Genomic DNA, 16,324 nt, shown 5'->3' on the forward strand with positions numbered 1-16,324 from the left:
TAGCTCGCTGGCCGTCAGATCCGAGGCCGACGGCACGTCCAATCCGTCCGCAGCTCGTAATAAAGCACCTATATTCATCAACACAATCAATGTGTGCACATTTATGCCGCTTATAAGTGACAATACAATTAGTTTTCCTGACGCCGTTGGTAGCGATAAGAACAAATTAGCCAGGCGAGTCGCTTTGCAGAGACGATTGCTACGGCGGCTGAGCTGACCACTTACGTGTCAAAATCACGCCAATGATTAAAGATTTCGTGCAACGTTTTAGGACATGCACACTTTCGAGGTTACTTTACTCCGAGTTATTTCGTGTTGGAAACAAACTTTAGCTGATTTTCCACGCTGCCGTCAGCAGTGAAAAAAAGAACATCGGAGCTACCGGAGCGGCAAGAAACTTGCTCACAGGGCCCGCCCCGACGGCAGCGCAAACTCATGACGTAGTGTTTCCTCGCTTGTTTACATTCCTTCCTTAACGTCGATGTTGCGAGGTGCTACATTTTGCAGTTGGCTGTGCGCATGTGCACTTTAAGATTGATTTTAAATATGTTCTAAGCTATATTCGCCATTCATATATTTTGCAGAAGATGTGTGGGTGCCCACATAAATCAATCTCGCACATTAACTTGACCTCGAATTTTTGGGTCAATACTCCTTTAATGTTAGGCATGTCAATTTAGTTCAATCACTTGCACTGCAGACCTTGGCTTCATTTCAATTTTCTTTTTTACCCTCCAAGTTCATGCTGAACTGAGATGCCAGTTTCCCAAATCCACTGCTCAGTGAGGTTTCATGCTGTGATCACAGCAGCAGCTCAGAAAACTAAATGATTGGTTATACTGACACAACAATGCGAGAGCCCTTGACTTGCGTAAAGTAACCCTAGGTCTATGGCCCAAGAGTTACTATTTGTCCTCAGTATTGCAGGAGTGTCTATAAGTTTCATCACAGAATTTCGACTGCCGACTTGACAATACAGTCAAACCCACTCGTAACGATATTAAAGTGCCAAGAAAATTCCATTTTTATAACTGCTAATTGTTATAAATGGGTTACACAGAAAAATCAGAGAGAACAGACATCCAAACATTTAAATTAGAAAGTAGTACTGTCCAACCAACTTATAACATTACTGGTTTTAACCATACCACTTGTATGTAACAAGGAGCAGTCGCGGCACCATGAACATGTGTGCGTATTTTATGGTAAAATAAACTGCTTATTACAATGTCCCCATGCCGCGTAATTGATTATTATAATTAAATGTGAGGCTACTAGGTACCTGCACCAAAAGGAAAAGGAACACAATATCCTAGAAAAGAGAGATAAAAAAAGTCACAGGCCTGCGCAGTACACAAAGCACAGTCACACCGTAAACTGGAGGACCACCTCCATAGCAGTGCCATTTTCGGCAGCACGCACTTGAGGGTTTGTACCTTGCAAGAAGGAGCTATAATGTGCACCGAAGAGTAAACACAGGTATTGATACTATGCGGCGCACATATCAGATCCCTTGACCCATGGCATGATATGATACTGTTGATGATGATGATGACGATCTATTTGCATCCCCTTTGAAATGATGCGGTCGCAAACAGTTACCCAGCCTGCTTGAGTTGACCAGGTCCAGCTATAATGCTACAAGCGACTGCTACATGTCGGGACACATGGTGGAATAAAACGCAACTGCAATGCAAAATTTGCACTTACTGACACTACGCAGCATGCATGTGAAGTTGTGACATGTGGCACGATACAATGCAAATGATGATGATGATTTATTGGCATCCTCTTTGAAACGGGGTCGTGACAAAGAGTAACCTAGCCGGCTTGATTTATTCAGGTAAGCTATACATGTTTTTCATTCCAGCTTTTTTGTATGTGTCTCCCTAACCTTCCTTATTTCCTCAATCCTTCTCTATCTACCTTGTACTGCTACCCAGCATTTTTGTATACGTCTCCTTAATCTTTTTCTTCCTCAAACATTCTCTATCTACCCTGCTGCATGGCATGCCACCTGGTGTAATATGCAACAGCAATGCAAAGTGTGCATACATTGAAGCTATGCAGCGCGCATCTCACATCTTGTGGCATGTGGCACAATTTTATGTTAATGATGATGATGATGATTTATTGCCACCCCCTTTCAAAGGGGGTGCCGACACAGTCAGCAAGCCAGCTTAATTTAATAAGGTATACTGTACATGTTTTTCATTGCAGCATTTTCGTATGCATCACCTTAATATTCTTTTGCTTCTTCAAACCTTCCGGATGGATGGGTGGATGGATGTTACCGAGCGTCCCCTTTGGAACAGGGTGGTGGTTTACACCACCAAGCTCTTGCTATTATACTGCCTATTGTCCTACCTAGGTTAAACAATGAAAGAAGAAAAAAAAAAAGTCTGAACTACCACACCCAAATTTTCTGATCCCCTATTGCGAACTATGCTTTTGTACGTCTCCCGTCTTTTGTCGTTTCCCTATCTTTCGTCCACCAATCCTCCAATCGCCTCTTACTAATGCCTATTGCGGACATGTTTGGTTTACCACTGCTGCTGCTGAACCCAAGGGCTTGAAGGAGGCCAGTGGTGCCTAAATCGACCGCTGGGTAGACGTATTCACATTCTAATAAAACATGCTTCGTCGTTTCCCTAGCTTTACCGGAGCAAGCACATGCTTCTTCTTCCTTCTTATATCTCACTTTATAGGTGCGTGTTTCAAGGCATCCCGATCTCGCTTCAAAAAGTAATGAGCTTCCCTTTGAGTTATCATAAATGGTTTCTTTCCTGATTTCGCTTTTTCCTCTGAAGTAGTTACTCACGGCAGGTTTCTTTTCCATTGCCGCCACCCATGAGATTATTCCAGCCTCTCTGACTTTCCGCTTGACCTTCTTTGTTGATGTGTTGCCCACCCTAAGGCCGCATACTTGCTGGTAAGCTTCCTAGTTCTTTTCCTCCGCTGTGAATCAATGTTTTTCCTGCACAGATACCTGAACACACACCCAGACCATTTACTTTCTTCCATAATCCTCAGCAGTTCTTCATACTCAATTTTACTGCGAGCTTCCCTCACTTCAAAACTAGTCCAGCCCATATCACCCTGCACAGCTTCATTTGTAGTCTTCTTGTGAGCGCCCACTGCGAGGCGACCCACTGACCTTTGGTTCCCGTCGAGTCCTGATTGTACCCCTGATTTCAAGCAAACAACCGCATTTCCAAAAGTAAGTCCTGGAACCATTACACCTTTCCACATACCTCGGAGTACCTCGTACACCTATTCGATGCCCACAGCGCTCTGTGCTTCCCCCCCATTATGGCTGCATTTCTCTTCCCCTTCACTGTTATGGTTTTTTCCTGTGTTTCCATATATCTGTTGCCTTCGTTTATGCATATACCAAGGTACTTATATTCTGTTACCCGAGGTATTTCTTGGCCCTGCATCTCCACTGTCTGTTCACTGTTTTTATTGAATACCATAAGACCTGATTTTCTAACACTAAATCTCAAACCTAAATTGTTGCCTTCCTGTCCACAGATATTAGCCAGACGTTGCAAATCACTTTGCTTGTTAGCTGGCAACACAATACCGTCCGCATAAAATAAACCTGGAAGCTGCTGCTCTACTACTCAACCTGCCTGTTTGTATGAGAGATTAAACCCGATATTACTTCCTTCTAGCACCCTCTCCATCCTCACCATGTACACGATAAACAACAGTGGGGATAAAGGGCACCTTGCCTCAGTCCCTTGTTGACATGAACTTTCTGCTCGCTCCTCATCCCTTCCCATTCAACGCAAATGGTATTTTCTAGGTAAATCTCTCTCAAAAGGTGTAGACAATCGTTACCTAAGCCTTCCCCTTCCAGAATATCCCACAACATGTTGTGGTCTACGTTGTCGTAGGCTCCTGTAATGTCTAAAAAGGCCACATACAACTGTCTGCTTTCTGCTTTCGATATTTCAATACACTGAGTAAGAACAAGTTATCATCCAAACGTCTACCTATTCTGAAGCCATTCTGAAGCTCTCCCAAAATGCCATTATTCTCTGCCCATGCTTGAAGCTTTACTATGATTGCCTGCATTGCTAGCCTGTATATTCCCAAGGTAATGGTCAACAGTCTACACAAGTGAATTCTGTCTTTCTCCCCCTTACCTTTATAAATTAAATTCATTCTACTTTGTCGCCAACTGTCTGGTATTCGTCTATCTTTTAAAGTTTTTTCCACTGCTTGCACCAGAGATTCCTTACTTTTTGGTCCTAGTTCATTTATCAACCTAACGGGAACCTCGTCCAGCCCTGTGCCTGTGCGCTTAGGAATTTTCTCTTCCGCTTTCTTCCAGTTTAAATTTGTCAGCAGCAGCTCCTTTTCCACTTGGGTCTCTTTCATGCTCTTTTTTGCTTCAAATAGAACCTCGTCATTGCCTTGGAAAGATTCGGGTGCTAATTTTCGGATGTAATTTATTGCCGCTTCTCCTTCCAGTCTATTTTCATCTTCGTCTAGGATATGTTGTTGTATTGTTGTTGACTTCCTGCCTCATAGTTTTATGTAGTTCCAAAATATTCTAGGTGCAGCCTTCTTTTTCTCACGTATTTCTGACAGCCAACGTTCACTTTCACCTTTTAATTTTGCTTGCACCAGTTTTTGAACCATAGAGTTTTTCTCTCGGTATATTTCCCATTTACTGGTTACTTCATCCTGCGCCAACTGCGCCTTCCTTGCTTGCATGTGCTCTCGAGATGCTTTCTGTCATTCGGCGATCACTTCTCGTATCTCCCTGTTCCACCAGCTTTTCGGTTTCTTTTTTCCTTTCCAACGAACATGTTGTTTCTCTTTCCGTATTTCTGTCGTTATTACACTTAAAAGCTCACCATATTCCCACTCTTGGCCATTTGCCAAGTTCTTCCTCAACTCTAGAGACTATTTTGCTATTTGTTCAGCGTTCAAATATGGACTGGCAATTTTGCTCTCCTTGCTCTCTTTCCCAACTACATATCCGATTTTTAAAAGGATGCGTTTATGGTCACTCCCTATGCTGCTATACCCTTCCTCATCGATAACCCTTTCACTCAAGTTATCATGAATTCCTTCTGTCATCAGACAGTAATTAATGGTCGATTGCCGGTTTCCCACTTCCCATGTGATCTGCCCTTCACACTTAGGCCCTGTATTCACGATAACGAGGTTATGTTGCTCACAAAGGTCTAGCATTGATTTCCCAGTATTGTCAGTATAGCTATCTAAATCCTGTATGTGGGCATTCATGTCATCTAATAGGACAATTTCAGCACCATTCCCGAAACCCTTAATATCAGCGCTTATGCATTCCACTAATTCTTTATTCTTGTCTGTGCAATTTTTTCCGGTCCACATATAAGTAACGCCCAGCCAAGTTTTTTTCCCACTCATTGTACCTGATAACCAAAGATGCTCTTGACATTGTGAATTTACTCTTTTCCATTAGGCTCCCTGATAGATGAGCATTCCGACTCCCCCACCCTTTCTTTCCGGCTTAGTTCTGCTGCACCCTTCCCAAACATAATTCTCAATAACTGGCGGCTCTTCTGAGTCTCCAAGGTTCGTTTCTGTTTCCCTGTTTACCTTGAACCGCTACCTATAAACTGCTACATGGTGCACCACCTGGTGCCGTAATTTGCAACTACAATGTGAAGTGCGCATGTATCGACACTATGCAGCGGGCATTTCACATCGCATGACAGCTGGCACAATGTGTTGCTAATAATGATGATAATGATGTTTTATTGGCATCCTCTTTGAAAGGGGTGACGACGAGCAGTTACTTAGCCTGCTTGATTTAACCAGGTATGCCATACATGTGTTTAATTCTAGGATTTTTTATACATCTTCATCTTCTTTTTCTTCCCCAAGACTTCTCTATCTACCTTGTATCGCGCTACCTGTGGAACTGCTACACGGCGTGCCACCTGGTGTAATGTCGTGCAACTGCAATGCGAAGCATGCACGTATCGGCGCTATGCAGCGTGCATCTCACATTGCATGTCTCCTTGCATGTTAGACCATGTGTGCAGGGCATTTTTGCGCTACAAGCTAGCAAGCGTTGGCGTGACTCAGTGGCAGGGCAGTTGACTCTCTCCCGTGAAGCGGGCAGGGTTTTATATTGGAGGGAACTAGGTTTGTTTTTTTTTCGCATTTCCGGCGATAGCTGCAACGGACACCGGTGGGGGCAGACACCATCGCCAACCAAAACGGCTATTAGAATGAGCCCATAACAGCTTACACTGTAAAACATTAAAGCCACCACACCCATTTGTGTGCAGCGCATCTACACCTCCGTCGCACTACTAGCCTCGTGCACCTCTCTCCTGTCCCTCTTGGATCTGTCCAAAGCACGAGTCCACAGTGCCAACGCGTGCTGGCAAAGGCTGCTACCGGCGCTGTTGACTCGTGTTCCAGAGGGCTGGAACGGAGACACGAGAGAGGCACGCGACCCTGGCAATGCAGCAAATGCTCACAGCATGTGCAGCACACAGATGGATGCAGCAGCGCGAGTTTTGTTTGTTTGTTTTTTTTTTCGTTTTTTTTTTCCTTTTGGCATGGACACCCAGTAGCCGCACATTCAATTGTTGCAGTAAATTACACAGCGTAGGAAGACTGTGGTACAAGTAGTTTAGTTTATGAAGCGAAGGTGGTTTTGGTTTCACATCCAAGTGCACTGCGCAGATAATTTTTGGCCGAATTTTCTGGATAAGGAGCCCTTCAGAGTCAGGTAAATACTGTAATCAGACATTGTGAGCTATGGTTATTGCCTGAATACCTTCCTACGGCAATCTGGAAATAGGCATTTACAACGAGAAACGATATGTGCTCAACCCATTCACTGTCCCTAAGCTCTGCCAAGACATACACTGGTTATTATTGGAATCATTACAGGGATCAAGTGCATGTGCGCGGACTGGTCAAGCTTTATTTATTCAGTGAAGGCCACTTCTAGGATAGAAACAACTAAATTTTGGTTCCAAAGAAATGTGTAGATGCCAGCTGGGACATTCAGTCGAGATCGAATTAACCGAAAAATTGAATTAACAGTAGTAAAATTATTGGAAATATACTGTAGTTTAAAAATAGTAAGGAAGGTGCTTCAGAATAATTAAAACATTTTAAAAATATTCTTAGGATGTCATCATCCCTAGTGGCTCTTCGCACAAGATGGAACGTTTTGACCCAACAAATATGTCCAAGTCAGAAACACTGGGACTAATTTGTGCGACAGTTACCTGCTCATTACGTTCCCAGACGTCCCATGTGCAGTCAGTGAAGCAGACCCCTTTCAAGGTCCTATTCCTAGCAAGCAACTTGACAAGGGACTCTCCATCAGGCTGGCTCATGCTGAAGCCTTCGAGGACAAGTTCAGTGATGCTGGAGTTGCCGGCCATCGCCTTGAAGACTGAGCTTGCGTCATGGATGCGCCTAGCACACAGCACGCTGAGCTCGCACAGGGACGTGGAATCAGCCAGCAGTTGCTTGAACGTTTCCTCATTCTCGTGCACGGTGAACCAGCTGTCTACGGCGAGGCTGCACACGCTCGTGTTGGCAGCCAGACCATCCAGGATTACTGCGGCAATGCTGGCCGAGCCCCCTGCTGCACCTTCTCCCTGCAGGCAACAAAAACTAGCGCTAAAAGCGCTTTGTTTTCCTTAGCTTTGGCTGCACATCCATCACTGAACTTCTGTTCGTTCTATCTAAGCCGCTAACCCTTAGCCAGAGAAACCATGGCTCTAGTCTGCAGTTCCTGTGCCAGTCAACTGAACAGCATTAAATAATCAGCATAACAAATATAGTTAACTTTTCATCTGGCTATGGCACCCCGCAATAACATCACTTTTCAATAACACCTGTTAGAGAGGGAATTATTTTAAAGGGGTGCTCACACAAAATTCCGACTCGGAATAACTGATAGATTACAATGCTTCGAGCTCATAGGTATCATCTGTAGAGTATCAATAACAAATGCAGCTTAGAGCATATTTTAATTTTAAAGTTTGTGGGAGCGATGAATCGGAGAGTGCGCCGCAAGCTAGCCTACAGCTCCGGAAAGCGTCCAGACTTCGGCACGTGGGAAATTTCTCACTTGCCGTCACAGGTGAAAATTTCGCTTCGCTGCAGTCGCCACCTACTGACGTAGTCACCAGCATAGGTCATATTTGTAAAAAATTTGAAGTCATGAGTCCTAACGAATTATTTTGGTGACTAGCAACGTCATTGGCTAGTTTCACCATTCTGAAGATGTTTCAGCATTGTTTGCATTGAATGTCTCGCACTGACCACATCCGAAGCATCCAGCAAGCTACTTCTTGTTTATGGATTACCAGGTTAGTAGTGCCATGGCCGGCAGCAGCAAAGCTGGTGGTGCCATCTTGTGACGATTTGCACAACTACAACCATTCAAATAATTTTTGTGTTGTGTCAGTGTTATTGTCGAAGGAAATTATCGTAATAGTATGATATGTTAACGATTATGTTGCTACCAACGCTTTACAGCAGCCAGTCAGGTAGGATGTTAATTGCAGTATTAGTTTTGCATGCTCTCCAGTTAGATGCTGCATAAGCAGATGTCACAACCAGCATTGTTCTTGCCGTACATCTCTCCAGTTGCCCAGCAAACTGCGAATGTTAAGAAGTTTGCGGATACACAAAGTATGGCTAAAGCTCTCTAATGTGCTTCATACTAATGTCAAGATCATACTGCATAGAGGATTTCTGTCCAACGAAATATCACGACAGTGTAACAATGCAGAGGTTTCCGACCAAATTAGCAGACAAAACAGGAGCACAGAAGGCATTGTAGATGGTGTGCTAGCGTGTGTCACAGGTCTGCACACTCAAGTGGTCATTGTTGCTTACAAGCATGCTGCTTGCGTCATGGGGCACAAAGAAAGAGGGCAGAACCATAAACAAGGCAAAGTGTAGACGCTCCCAGCTGCCACGATGGTAGGCACCATGAAGCAAAGTGAGAAATTAGTTCTAACAGGAACCGCGAGGCAACGTCATAATAGAAAATCTATTTTGGAAGTCACAGGAGGTAGCAACAACTCCCACAAGATGCTATACTCCTAAACAACTTTCTGTGGGTATAAAGCAAATGCTATGAGGCTTGCATGTGTGTTACTGTGCCAATTATTCTGGTAGCATTTGAGAGTGAATTTGTTTTCTTGGAAAAGACACCGAATCAGTATAGCTTCCACGTGCGACGATTTTGCATTCAACCAAACGTAGAAATAAAGAGCAGAAAAAATAAGAGACATTTAGCATTTCGTAGCCCATTTTGTCTTACTATACTGTTGTAAATAGCATGTCCATGTTTTCTCTTCCCCAACATACAAATGAGAATATGGGAAATTTTTCAGGAGCACTCTTAATTGTGCATGTTTGGCCTCCGCAGCTTTCCCTCATTGCCACAGAATATTGTCTGCAAGCATAGGGGACACTTTCTACTAAAAAGGTGTGTTCTTTCAAATATACAGCCATTGATGTACAGTCATGTTCAATGTGAGCTGCAATGCAGCGCCCATGGTCAAAGGGGCTTCTAGATAGCACGGAAGCACCAACATACTAAATACTGGCTTAATGAATACCAGCAAGACCATCTCTTATGTAACCTAAAAGACTGCTCAAGAGCCTGCTTACTTTCTATATAAATGTGCAAAACATACTGAGAATAACTACGATCAATGGAATGACAAAATATTTTGCAGAAACTTTTTAGCAGTTGGGGAGGAACCAAAGACAGAAGACTGGAAGTGGGCTTTACCCCAAGCCACCTATGGTTTTGTTTAAAGGGCGCCCTCACCAGGTCTGGTTATATTGAGCTGACAAGTGCGGAGCATACAATGCGCACCAACAATCATGTTTGTAAAGAATTACATTGCTACGTCCCACGGAAACATCTGAAATATCAATCCGAACGCAATTTTCTCTTCTGCTCACGGCCACTGCGCTAGAAGCCGGACAGTGACGTACTCGCGTCCCTGCGCCTATTTACTCGGGCCCGCAGTGCCACATTGCTCGTGGTGACATGCAACTTTGAGAATTATTCAAGGCACCATCGTGTGCTCTGTTGCTTGAATTGACAAATTAAAGTTTAGAGAAATAATAAAGCACACAAACAGAATGTCTGCGTGTTTTTTGTTTTACTTTGCACCGAAGCAAGAGAGATGTACTTCCGCTTCGTCTGCTTGTTCGCACGGTCGTGCAGTCACGTGCGCAGGTACCGAAACTGCCATTTTCTACCGTGTTCTAGCGTGTGACCATGCTCTGCGATCCGCCTGTTCTGCCTCAGCATTACCAGACAATCACAACAGCTTGTGCGCGGTGCCAAAAAAGAAAAGAAAGAAAAAGGTGAGGAGAGAAAAATAATCAAGGCGGGGCCCGTGTTGTATGCATCACGCAATCCTCGAGGTCCGGTATGGGGCAACACAGGGAAGGAATTTCGCTTGCGGAGGCTAGACGGAGCGAGTGGAGAGAGCGTCTCGCTGTGCAGAGGAGCTCACCTTCTGAAATCATGGGTTCGCGGCACTGAACTATTTCTATCTCGGCTATTAAAGAGCCAATTTGAAAAATTTTTGCAGCAGAACACTCCCTAGAGGACATGTAACAACTTTCACTGTACAGTAATACATCATTACTACGAACACCACATTAACAAACTTTTCAGATTTACAATTTTTTTTAAACCTTGCCAATATGCCTATATTTTCTATGTGAAAAACTTTCATTACTACGAATTTCACATTACGGAATATTTCAGAATAACGTACGTAATTTAATCCCGTAATCACCAAGATGCTTCGTTATTATGAAGTTCCATAGAACTTTTGCTACCGAATCCCTGAGGCCTACACCTATCAACATCATTCGCAGCAGCAGCAGCAGCAGCAGCAGCAGCAGCAGCAGCAGCAGCAGCAGCAGCAGCAGCAGCAGCAGCAGCAGCAGCAGCAGCCATGAGCTGGGGAACCCGTTTCAACGGGCACAGCCCCAGAAGCATTGGCATCAGCACGAGCATCGCGTATGGTCATGTTTGGACTCTCCTACTAGAGTGTACTACACTGGGAGAGTGGGTCCAACGAGGGCTCCGTGCTAAGGAATTTTTTATTGAAAATCCAGATGGCGCCACCGTCGCATTCTTATGGACGCCACGCCCCCGCGCGCGGTGGAGGCCGTGGAGGCACCGGTCGGCAGCGTCGCGTGCCGAACAGAAGCACGGCCGCAGTCGAGCGCAGCGTTGCAGTTGCGTTCGAGGATGACCATGCCCGGATTAGCCGGAGCCACGCAGTCAGATGGATCGCGTTCGCAGTTTGCTTTCCTTTTTAAACCTTATGTGCTTGTTTTCACTGAGTCAAGAGATAACGAAATGCAGAGCTCATATTCCGAAGAAATGGGGATCATGCGCAGTAATGGGATGAGGCACAGGAGTAAATGAACTGTGGCATAATTAGGGGTAAAATAAAAATTGGTAAACCTCTGTTTTCTTCCTTTCTCAAGGCGATATATTGAATGCCAACAAAATTTTCCTGATGCCCTCATAATGGCAGCAATTTGACATTTAGGGAGAATGTGGGTCACGCACATTATTCGTTAAGTGCAGCCCATTTATTTTTGTAGGTTAATTGTGTGTTTTGAAAGTATTTACGGAATAGCCATTTTCTTCCCTATTTTCATGTGTCATACGCCTGAGATGTAGTTGCTTTTCCAGTTACCCTGGGTGAATAAAGCAAAACACATTGTTTATATATATTTGTTTGGATTAGAAAGCATGTTATCAGTTGTCTATGTCTTCGAGCTCACTCAGGTTTCCATTGTTACATGCCTCCAATCTGAATGGTGGTTCAACTGAGAGGAGGAACGTTCTCTTTGATGACCGGCCTTTATCTGTTGCATACGAGGCCATTCTCTTTCACGTGGGCTGCTTGGGTGTAGGCTGCTTGTAGAGATACTCCGGAAAATATGACAAAAGATTGTGGGTATCGCATTAAACCGAAGTGCAGGCTTTCCACGCTGTGTAGATACTTCCTGGCCTTCGATGATATGCACATAATGCCTCAGTATCTACTTTGCATCAAAGTGCAGCTCACAAATGGAATCGATGACTTCCAAAAAGCCGATCGGTGCGGTGAAGATTGAGCTCTAACAGGCGTCGCCTTTCTTCATCTTTAGGGACTCCGAAGAGCGAGAGCTTGGCCTGACCTTTCACAATCTACTGTATACGGTTTTGCAACCCACTACACGACAGTAGTTCTTTCGCCGAGGTGTGCTCATACTCTCCTTCTTCGAACACTCTGCCAAGTCGCCGAGTTACGAGACAAACTATAGACATATGCGAGGGCCATCTGCGTGCGTAAACATCGAGCAGACGGCATCGTTTGACGGAAGCGAGGAACCTCAATTCATGGCAAAGCAGTAATTTTATTGTATTCTTTTTCTTTTTCGCACGAAACAAACACAAGAACGACGGTGCGTCGAGCAGGCGACGGCACGTCGAACAGACGACAGCTCAGCGCCGCCGTAACCACCGTCCGTAGGAGTGGTTCCGCCAGGCCGCCAAGGCACAGGATAGGCCGGAACGCCAGAAGAAGGAAAGGCTTCAAGAAGAAGGCGGCGGTAGCACCGTCGCAAATTTCATTTTTTTGGCTTCACTCTTGCCGCTTGCCATGGCTTCCATTGGACCCACTCCTCCATTCTAGTACACTCTACTCCTACCACGTCGTAGGCCTAGGATCACCACATTGACAGCGATAAGCAGGAGCTGCAAAGTTATTGGTGTTGTGATTGTGTTGTGCGTTTGCTTTGCTGACAATGAGTTCTCCTGGGCCCCGCGTTAAAAAGATGCGATGCCAGTTTTCGCTCAAAGAAAAAGTGGACATTTTGACGCAGCTGAATGCTGGAAGAAAGCAAGTCGACCTGTGCAGGGAGCGCGCTATTCCCCCGTTAACAATGGCAACGATGCTCAAGGATCAGGAAAAGATCATGAAATTGCATCGAGAGTCACAGCTGGCTCCCTCAAGGAAACGCTTGCGGCTTGGCTACCAGAACGTCGACAACACCGTCCTCACATGGTTTAAGGATGCCACACAAAATGATGTGCCCTTGTCAGGCCCGATTATTCAAGAGAAGGCGCTACAGTTCACGGCTGCCTTGGACATCTCCGGTTTCGATGCAAGTGCCGGATGGCTTTACCACTTCCAGCAAAGAAATGGCATTTTGCGTGGCAGGTTGCTTGTGGCGAAGAAAAGGCAGCAGATGCCGAGAGTGCGATTGCCTGGTGGAACGAGTGCTTTCAAGAGATTATCGAGTCTTTCTCTCCAGATGATGCTTTCAACGGCGATGAAAAGGCTTTCTTTTATCAGTTGTTGCCTGATAAAACAATGAACTTTAAAGGTGACAGGTGCAAGGGCGGAAAAAAAATCACGTCTTCGCATATCGGTTCTGTTCTGCTGTAACTCCATGGGCACGGAAAAACTCAAGCCGCTAGTTGGCAATTCCGCTAAGCCGCGTTGCTTGAAAAACATCTCATTGCCTTGTGACTACCAAACCAACAAAAAAGCATGGATGACGCGCAAATTGTTCACTCAGTGGCTGCTGCAGCTCGACGATGCAACGAAGAAGAAAGACAGAAAAATTCTCCTCATCGTTGACGATTGCTCGGCGCATATCGTGAACGTGCGATTGAGCAATATGCAACTTGAATTTATGCCCCTGAATTATGCTTCTTTGCTCTTTTGGACCAGGGCATCATCCGATGTGTGAAGGCCGAATTTCGGAAGCGTCTGGTGAAGCGCCTCCTGATCAATATTCGACTGAAGCTGCCCACACAGGTAAACATCCGTCAAGCTGCAGAAATGCTTACAGAGTCGTGGTGGAATGTGAAGACAAGCACAATCAGCAACTGCTGGCGAAAGGCAGGCCTTTCAAAGGCTTCACCTATGTCACAAGACTGCGAGGACACAGAGGAGCTCAACCCAGAACTGTGGAATGAGCTTACCGAGAAGCTCCCCGTAGACACCCCGGTGACCTTCGATGATTACATTGACAGCAACTCCGCGACTGCATCCACGGAGCTCACCAACAAAGACATCGTGAATAAAGTGCATGAGCAAGAAGATTGCAGTACAGTGGAATCTCGATGATACGAATCTCACGGGGTCACGAAAAATATTCTTATTAGCCGAAATTCGTATCATCGAAACAATTAAAACTAGCTAAATTAAAGAGTCAGAGGTGAACTCACTCGGGCACACATACGTAAAAAGCATTTATTTCTTGAAGAAAAAGTCTTTAATGTAATTCTGCTCTTTTTCTTTGTCAGGTCACTTAGCAGACTTCGTTCAAATCCATAAAAGCGCGTGCACATGTAGTCGCTGATTTCATCCGCGGCCATAGCACGCCTCAGAACTTTGAGCGCGTGCAGCGTTTCAGCCGCCGGTGATGGACCTTCGCCGTCGCCCACGAGTAACACAAAGAACGCGGTCCGAAGCACAGCAGCTACTCCGTCCGATGGCACGAGGAAAAGGAGGAAAAGCAACAAAAGTGCCACCGCTTCAATATCTTCGCGCCCAGTCGCGGCCTCCGCGTTGTCCGGCGCCGCGTCCGCGCCTCCGAACCAAAAGAGAGGAGGGGAAATCGGAGAAATCGTCTAACACAAAGAACGCGGCCCGAAGCACAGCAGCTACTCCGTCCAATGGCACGTGGAAAAGGAGGAAAAGCAACAAAAGTGCCACCGCTTCAATATCTTGGCGCCCAGTCGCGGCCTCCGCGTTGTCCGGCGCCGCGTCCGCGCCTCCGAACCAAAAGAGAGGAGAAGAAATCGGAGAAATCGTCTAACACAAAGAACGCGGCCCGAAGCACAGCAGCTACTCCGTCCAATGGCACGTGGAAAAGGAGGAAAAGCAACAAAAGTGCCACCGCTTCAAAATCTTCGTGCCCAGTCGCGGCCTCCGCGCTGTCCGGCGCCGCGTCCGCACCTCCGGACCGAAAGAGAGGGGGAGAAATCGCGTGACTGCGTGCTGTTCTCTTTCGCGGCAGTCGGTGGGGCGGCATTTATTAAAGCGAGAGCTTTGGCTCATGCTTGCGGTCGCGTTCGTCCGTGCGCTGGAATAGTGTCAACTGTGGCCTCTCCTCCGCGCAGCGGCGCAATCTCCTCCCCTCTTTAGCAACCGGCGCGCCGGTGGGGGGGCGCCGCTGTGCACAGCAACTGTGACGTCAAACAGCGGTAGTGGCAGTAGAATGAGCACGCATGCGTCGGCCATGCGTCGGCGTTGGCAGCATGATGGCAGCTGCACCGCCGCTACTTTGACAGACATCTCGTTGCAGTCGAGTGAGTGAGACACATGGCTCCGAAGCGGCCCAGTGATTCCGCCAAGCGGTTCGGGAAAGCGGCAGCGGATGCTAGAAGAACAAGGAGCGAATGCGCATGCGACGACTGAACATGTCACCAGATGCAAAAGCAAGGGAGGGAGAACGAAAGCGGCAGCAGCGACAGGCGATATCGCCGAACAGCAAAGCCAGGGAAGCGAAGCGCAGACAGCAGCAGCTTCTGGCTTTCGCCAAGCACACTTCAGAATTTCCAGTGCCTTCGGTAATTTTCGTATCAACCGACGCGGGTGGAAAATTGATTCGTAACAACCGTTCTCTAGCATGTTGCAAAGTAATGGGGCTCGGCCGGAACCACAGAAAAATTCGTATCATCCGGAAATTTGTATTAGCCGTGATCGTATCATCGAGATTCCACTGTAGTGACAAAGACAATGCCAACACTGGACCAACACATGAAGAGGAACAGACTGCTTCCAGCTCGGATGTTTCAGTTTTTCTAGAAAAGACGTGATCATTCCTCGGGCACTGTAAAGATGCCTCCGATGACGTTCAGAGGAAGGTCGAGGATGTGGAGGCATTCGTCCTGCCGCGCTTGCTGTCTACTCGCCAGAAGAAGATTACAGACTTCTTCAAGCAATAAACTGTAACGAATTTGCAACCATCGATAGTGGGTTATCTATGGGAATTGGCAAGGACAGGAAAGTGTTAAGAACAAGCACAGTCAGGGTGTCTACCAAATTGACATTTCCTACTTCATTCCCGAGTTTTCCAGATTTTCCCTGAGTGCCTCTGCAAAATTCCCTGAGTGACCCAGAACTTTATGTTGAGAGGGGCTGGCACCATGTTGCCCAATATTGTTACTCTAGTAAGCATGCTAAAAAACAAAGAAAGCTACTTAATTCCGTTTGAATAGTAACAAGTAGTGTTTACTTTATTCCAAAAGAAAGCAGAAGCCAGGGGTTAGTAAAATGCACAG

General features: G+C 46.0%; 1 protein-coding gene across 1 annotated transcript in view; it reads right to left on the reverse strand.

Annotated features, from left to right (window-relative positions):
- The window catches only part of LOC142579904 (uncharacterized), an 88,955-nt gene that overhangs the window by 26,981 nt on the left and 45,650 nt on the right, over positions 1-16,324 (reverse strand). Inside the window, exon 4 of the mRNA XM_075690577.1 lies at positions 7,257-7,634. Within this exon, the coding sequence (XP_075546692.1) occupies positions 7,257-7,634 (378 nt within the window). The remainder of the gene's footprint in view (positions 1-7,256; positions 7,635-16,324) is intronic.

The sequence above is a fragment of the Dermacentor variabilis genome, chromosome 4 (genome assembly GCF_050947875.1).
Source record: "Dermacentor variabilis isolate Ectoservices chromosome 4, ASM5094787v1, whole genome shotgun sequence".
NCBI lineage: Eukaryota > Metazoa > Arthropoda > Arachnida > Ixodida > Ixodidae > Dermacentor > Dermacentor variabilis.